This window comes from Panthera uncia, chromosome D1, assembly GCF_023721935.1.
Source record: "Panthera uncia isolate 11264 chromosome D1, Puncia_PCG_1.0, whole genome shotgun sequence".
NCBI classification, from domain to species: Eukaryota; Metazoa; Chordata; class Mammalia; order Carnivora; family Felidae; genus Panthera; species Panthera uncia.
Window position 1 is genome coordinate 12028183 of NC_064808.1, and position 7368 is coordinate 12035550.

General features: G+C 55.6%; 1 protein-coding gene across 1 annotated transcript; it reads left to right on the forward strand.

Moving 5' to 3' along the window:
* Nucleotides 1-432: 432 nt before the first annotated feature.
* Nucleotides 433-4477, forward strand: APLNR (apelin receptor). Its single transcript, XM_049646778.1, has one exon. It carries the CDS (start codon nucleotides 1181-1183, stop codon nucleotides 2321-2323), a length of 1143 nt encoding a protein of 380 aa, XP_049502735.1. The 5' UTR covers nucleotides 433-1180; the 3' UTR covers nucleotides 2324-4477.
* Nucleotides 4478-7368: the final 2891 nt, after the last annotated feature.

Genomic DNA, 7368 nt, shown 5'->3' on the forward strand with positions numbered 1-7368 from the left:
TCGTCCATTGTACATTGCTTCTCTCAACAATCATTTAATGATCACTTACTACATGGCAGGAGCTGCGGGTGCTTGGAGACGAAGAAGAAAAGCGAACAATGGAACTGTAACAAAATTCATCTTGTGACTTTGAGTAAGACATTTACCGTGTTAGGCCTCAGTTTTCCCACAGATTTAACAACTTGATTTCATGACTTTTGTCTGAGGTTTCTTCCTTCCGGGACTTTGTCCTCCACCCTCTAAAACTTCCAATGCCATCTGCAAACGGCAGTCTGCTAACAGATTATGAATTCTAGAGAAATCCCCTTAACCGTGTCTGTAAAACAACAAAAGTTCCCAGAGGGAGGGTCAAAGTGGAGGTGTGAAGGAGGATGACCGTGGAGTGAAGTCTGGTCTGGGTGGGGGCTGGGAGGGCAGGAGGGGAGGGTGGGGGCCAGACCTGCCTGCCAGGAGGGCTTGCCAGATGCTCAGAGCATCCTGCGAAATCTCACACCCTCCTTGCCCGCCCCCCCCCCCCCTTCCTGGCTCCAGCTCCAGCTGGATTTCAATCTGCATAATTTGTCCCATTTAGAGGGGAGGGGAGGGGGTGAGAGTAGGAAGGTGGGGAGGGTTGGGGAGGGGGTGCTCCAAAGGCCAGAGGAAACCAGGGACTAGAGGCTGGGGAGAAGGTGGGTGGTAGCCAGAGGGTGGAGGCGGGGCTTGGGAGGAGAGCAGGCTGCAAACCTCAGATAACATTCTGCCCAGCTCAGCTCGGCAGGGCTCAATTTGGTCCACTTGCCCGGGGACAAGAGGAAAAAAAAAAAAAAAAAAAAAAAAAAAGTGGGCTGTAACTTAAAGATCTTAAGACTCCCAAGTGAGGGGTGGGTCTGGAGGTGGGTGGGAGGAGGGAGTGACCAGACAAGGAGGAGACAGAGACTCAGGAGGGCGCAAGGAAGCCTCTTAGCTGAGGCTGGGGCCAGGCGAGGAGAGGGCGGAGGGACGTCTGCAGGGGCAGGCACCCTCCAGAATCCGGAGGCAGCTTCTCCTGCTTGCCGGGAAGGGCTCTGGACACCCTCAGCCCCTTCTCGCCTGCCCCCTGAGGCTCGGGCCAGAAGCCCAGGGCGGCCGCCGGGGTCGGGGCCGCAGCCACGGAGCTGGTACCCGCGGGAGCCCCTGCCCCGTCTTCTCTCCGCCGCCCAGCATGGAGGAGGCCGGCGACTTTGACACCTACTACGGGGCAGACAACCAGTCTGAGTGCGAGTACACGGACTGGAAGTCCTCGGGGGCCCTCATCCCCGCCATCTACATGCTGGTCTTCCTCCTGGGCACCACGGGCAACGGCCTGGTGCTCTGGACCGTGTTCCGCAGCAGCCGCGAGAAGAGGCGCTCGGCCGACATCTTCATCGCCAGCCTGGCAGTGGCCGACCTGACTTTCGTGGTGACCCTGCCGCTGTGGGCCACCTACACGTACCGGGACTACGACTGGCCCTTCGGCACCTTTGCTTGCAAGCTCAGCAGCTATCTCGTCTTCGTCAACATGTACGCCAGCGTCTTCTGCCTCACCGGGCTCAGCTTCGACCGCTACCTGGCCATCGTGAGGCCGGTGGCCAACGCTCGGCTGAGGCTGCGGGTCAGCGGCGCCGCGGCCACGGCCGTCCTGTGGGTGCTGGCCGCCCTCCTGGCCGCGCCGGTCATGGTGTTCCGCGCCACCGGGGACCTGGAGAACACCACCAGGGTGCAGTGCTACATGGACTACTCCGTGGTGGCCGCCTCCGGCTCCGAGTGGGCCTGGGAGGTGGGCCTGGGGGTCTCGTCCACCGCCGTGGGCTTCGTGGTGCCCTTCACCGTCATGTTGACCTGCTACTTCTTCATCGCCCAGACCATCGCCGGCCACTTCCGCAAGGAGCGCGTCGAGGGCCTGCGGAAGCGGCGCCGGCTGCTCGGCATCATCGTGGTGCTGGTGGTGACCTTCGCCCTCTGCTGGGTGCCCTACCACCTGGTGAAGACGCTCTACACGCTGGGCGGCCTGCTGCGCTGGCCCTGCGACTTCGACCTCTTCCTCATGAACGTCTTCCCCTACTGCACCTGCGTCAGCTACGTCAACAGCTGCCTCAACCCCTTTCTCTACGCCTTCTTCGACCCCCGCTTCCGCCAGGCCTGCGCCTCGGTGCTCTGCTGGGGCCAGGGACGCTGCGGGGCTGCGGCCCACAGCGGCAGCGGGGAGAAGTCCGCCAGCTACTCCTCCGGGCACAGCCAGGGGCCCGGCCCCAACTCGGGGAAGGGCGGAGAGCAGATGCTCGAGAAGTCCATCCCCTACAGCCAAGAGACCCTGGTGGTGGACTAGGGCTGGGGTCGGAGGGGAGCCCGGTGCCCTCCGCCTGCCCGGGCCTCTGCCCCCGCTCTCTGAAAGTCAGGTAGCATGATAGCACCTTCTCCCTTGCACTTGGCCCCCTTCCCTGCCGCCCGCCTCCCTGCCCGCTCCTGTGGTCCTTCCTCCTCCAGTCTTGTTCAGATGTGTGCAGTTTAGTGGAGGGAGACTGGGCCCTGCAGACCCCTGCTCAGCCGCTCGGTGTCGGTGAGATGGACCTTGCACCAGTCTCTTGACCTCTCTGAGCCTCGGTTTCCCCATTTGTATAAAATGGGGGAAGTCACGCCGGCTCAGCTGACGTGGGTTGCCCCCACCCCTTTTCACGGCTCTCCAGCTTTTTCTTCTCCCTCCTTTCCCCCTAATTTTCTCTCCCCATGTCCCTGTCCCTGCTTCCCCTCTCTCTGCACTTTCCATTCTGAATCCTCTCCAGCCACCTCTCTCACAGCACACCCCCTCCCTCAATCCCTCCTTCTTCCCCTTTTTACCTCCCGGTCTGCAGGGCTCCTAAGGGTTAAGAATCCTGAAGCTTGCACACAGGGCCCCTGCTGCAGCTCTGTCTGGTTCCCTGAGAGTGCAGGAGGGGGAGAGAGCAGCAGGGACTGGGACTGGAGGGCTGGTGCCAGCCAAGAGTTAACTCCAGGCTCTGCAGCTGGGAGCTCCAAAACTTTCCCCCAAACTGGATCAGTTCACTGTGATTTCGGGCCCTAGGTTATCCCAGAAGGGTGCCTCCCTTCCTGCGTCCCCCTCCCCAATGCCAACAAGATATGCTTTTTACAGATTTCCTCAGACCCTCTCGCTCAGTCTCTTCATGGCAATCGGAAGGCTACCATATTTGATGCAGGGAGGCTCCCTGTTTCATTATATGAGTGGGGGAGGGGTTGGGAGGGGAACATGGAGGAAGAAGGGAGTCTGTATTTAGTCTATATGCTGCTTGGCTTCCCTCTCTGATTCCTCACCCCTCCAGCCTCCTCCAGAGTTGTGAGCTGCAGGTCTTATCCCCGTCTCCCCCCTACACCCTGTCATCCCCAGACAGGAGGCTTTTTTCTTGAGCACTGGTGCTTCTTGGTGCCAAGAGGTGTGTGTGTGTGTGTGTGTGTGTGTGTGTGTACATAGATGAAGTAATTTGTCACTTGGGTGAACTACCCCCTACTCTCTACCACACCTCCACTCTTCACACAATATCCTTGGGGGAAGGGGGACATATTGAGGCAATATAGAGTAAAAATGAGTCCACCCCCCACTGGATTTGGGGGCTCTGACGGCTGGTCCGTGCTTTAAGAGAGAAGTCTATGTTACTGCTGGGGCCCCTCTGGGGAGATCTGTCCCCAGGACAGTGGCGCCCAAGACCTGGGGAAACCCAATGTGGTGGGTCCCATTCTTCCTAGTTCCATGAGGGAAGCAGGAGGTGGTAAAGAGCTTCCCGTGGCCCCCTTTCCACACTTCCCCACCCTGCTTCGAGTTTAGCCTTTTCCCAGGTCTGTGGCCCTCTCTCTAAGGAGGCTGCCTTCTTGCCTGGGGTGAAAACAACTGGGTGGTTTTTTTTCTCACCTCACCATCTGGACAGGACCCCTCGGCAGGGCTGAGGGCATGACTTCATGGCACCCGAGAGGCCTCAAGGACAAAATTGATGGTGGGGCCTTTGTGAGCTAGGGGCAGGGGTGTGTATATTCCAGGTTTTGTTCTCAGAGGACTCCGGATGGGATGTGAAGGACGAGATTTGTACCACGGAGGCAGGAAGAGCCCAGCTTGGTGTAAATGGAGAGCTTGACCATCCCTGGGATGGCGCCAGCCCTGGGAGCAGAGGAAGGAGGAGAAAGGAAGAGACTCCTCTCAGCTCAGTCTCCCCCTCAGAGGCCAGAATCTTCCCTTCCCAGCCCAGCACTGCCCTCAAAGCATGCTGTCAAGGCTGGAGGAAGCTTCTAGAAGGGAAGCTTCCGAGACTCTCCTCGGTGACCCCAGAGACCTCTTTCCTGGAACTCATCGGTGGCCCCGGACAGAGGGTGGAGGCTACCCCATCCCCTACCAGCCCCTTCTTCTTCATAACGTCTCTGCTACTTTCTGACTTTGTTAGTCACTGAGGTTCATTAAATAAATCTGTTTTGTGTAACTCTTGTGTCCAGAGCTTCTTCTCACACAAGTGTCTTGGGATGGGGAAAGGCCCCCAGTTTGCAAATGTTGCAGTGGGAGGTGGCGTGGGCATGGCTGAGGGGGCACAGGAGGAAAGTAGGAGCTAATGGGAGTCAGGTGGGAAACTAGAAAGGGAGGGGGGGAGGTGGGAAGAGCACGGAGAGATACACGCCAGGGCAGGGCAAGGGTTGGGAGTGAGACCAGGGGAGAGCACAGGAAATAAAGCAGCTCAGTTTTTGGCTCTGAAAAGCTGTGGAGCCAATGGGCCCATACTTTGGAGTGCACACATTCATTCATTCACTCATTCACTCATTCATTGTTCCGTGAGCATGCATTCAATTTAGATCAGAATTTCGGGTGCCTGGTCTCCAAACAGTCACTCCGGATGTTTTCAGATACCCACTCCTGAGCGGCACCTCTGACCTACAGAATCAGGATTTCCTGGACTACCCCTCCAGAGGCTCACAACTGCTAAAAACTCCTCACATGATTTCTGGAGGAGGCCAGGTTTGGGGATGTCTGCATCCACACAGATTCTCTGGGCAAATTAAGGTGGGCACCAAAGAGCAGAGAGTCAGAGATGGATGGTCACTGATTTGGGGGAGGAAGAGTCTGAAATGCAATCCTTGGGAAGGGGGACTACTCAGTCCAGAGGTGTTCCTCATCTTCCCTGAAGATTTTGGGCACTAACAGCGTCTGCAGATGATGCAAATGTGGTCACTGCAGCAGGATGGATGGTGACGAGAGAGCCCGCGTCTGCTGTGATTTACCACTGTGTGTGTGAAGCTCTTCCAAATATTATCTCATTTAATCTGAGCCGGGCATTTTTACCTCATTTGGCTGGTAAGGAAGCCAAGACTCGGAGAGATTAGTCAGGTGCCTCGACCAAGGATGCACAACCAGTACATGGAAGAACGAGACCGGGGAGAGCTGAACCTGACCATTTCCAAAGCCCACGCTCTCAAGCACGAAGTACAAGTGAGGCAGGGCCAGGTGGGCTGGAAGGAAAGTGAGGGCCCCAGCTGTAAGGCGCTGGCACACGTGGGGAGTGCTCACCACATAGGGACTGGTCCGGATGGGGAGGTGAGAGGAAGGGTGGGGGATGTGAGAGAGGGAGAGAGAGAGAGACAGAGAGACAGAGAGACAGAGAGACAAAGAGACAGAGGCAGAGAGAGAGTGAAGGGAGAGACAGAGACAGAGCTGTGGAGAAAGAAATAAAGAGGGTGAGGAGGGGGCGCCTGGGTGGCTCAGTCGGTTGAGCCTCCACCTTTGGCTTAGGTCATGGTCTCCCGGTTTGGGAGTTCAAGCCCCTCATCAGGCTCTGGGCTGACAGCACAGAGCCGGCTTAGGATTCTGTGTCTCCCACTCTCAGCCTCTCCCCCCTCACTTTCTCTGTCTCTCTTTCTCTTAAAAAAAATAAACTAAAAAAAAAATGTTTAGAAAACGAAAACAGTGGGTGAGGAGGGAGAGGGTTGCGGTGGGAAGGAGGAGGGAGCTGGAGGACTGGGTATCGCTTGTTTTCAGCCTTTGGAACCACACCAGGGAAAAGCTGCAGGAATTTACAACTGCTATGAGCTATTCAGGCTTTTTTTTTTTTTTTTTTTTTTTTTTTTTTTTTTTACCAGTTCTTGAAAAAAAAAAAAACAACCCAAAAACAAAACAACACAACCACCTCACCAACCCTCCAGGGAAATTTGAGATAAGTTATCCAAAAATTGTAAGATTGTAGAACAGTTAATAATTCATTCATCCACACATTTCTTCCTTTCTTTAGTAACTCACTCACTCATCTGGTTATTCATCCAGTCCTTATTTACCATTTTGGTGACAAGCAGCACGGTGGGCACAGGATAAATGGTGAACAGGACTCAGTGGGCTCCAGGCAGATGGAGGCAGCAGCGAGAGGGGTGATGATAATCAGCAAGCTCTAAGGAGGGAGTGTACAAGGTGTTCTGAGTGCTTAATGGAGACGGTGGAAGGAGTCTAGGCAGGGTGTCAGGGCAGACTTTAGAGACAGTGCCTTCCTTGCGAGGGCTGCTCTGGAAGGGAGGAGGGTGAGCGGTTGGTGGGGAAATTCTCCATGTAGCGGAATTATCAGAGAGGAGACAGAGAACAGCCCCTCCAAGAACTGCAAAGCAGCTCATCTACTCACCAGTGCTTTCTGCCATCTACACCAGCTCTGGGAAGGAAGCCAGGCAGAGGCCCAGAGGAAAGCTTGCCCAGGTCTCAGAGCGTGGATGACAGCAGACTGGGGCCGGGGACCACGGTGCAGGTGTCTAGACAACCTGGGGGCCAGGGATTTTTTAGGGGGTGACTTCCTGTTTCCCCCTGCCTGGGAATGAACTGTTTTCTCTTGAAGATATCTGCCAGGGTCTTAGCTTAGACAGAGGCTGGGAGCTTTGGTCCTCTCGTACCGTGCTTATTGGAGAGAAAGATGCTAAAAGGGGCTGATGGATCCCTTGGGAAGACCACACCTGGAAGCCAGGATGACACAGCATGACCGGAGCTGGATGTGACATCTGCCTTTCTCAGCTGGTTCCACTCTGTCTGAACTCTGGGGAGTTGGAAGCTGGCAGGGCCTGAAGCAGCAGGTGCAGCCCTTGTGAATTATTACCCAAATGCTTACACAGTCCCTGTGAGCAATGTTGGAGAAGATTACAAAGGGGGCTTACAATCAGGTTGACAGTCAAGGAGATTCAGAGACCTTGGGCTGACTACTTAGAGTTAGACTGTGAGAGTTTCAAGCAATGTTCATTGATTTATTCATTCAACAAACTTTTGTTCAATGCCTACTATGTTCCTGCTGTCTCAGAAGGTGGGGATGCTAAGAACCTGACACCATCCCTGCCTTCATGGAGCTACATGGAGAGCTTCAACTTCCCATTGAATAGATG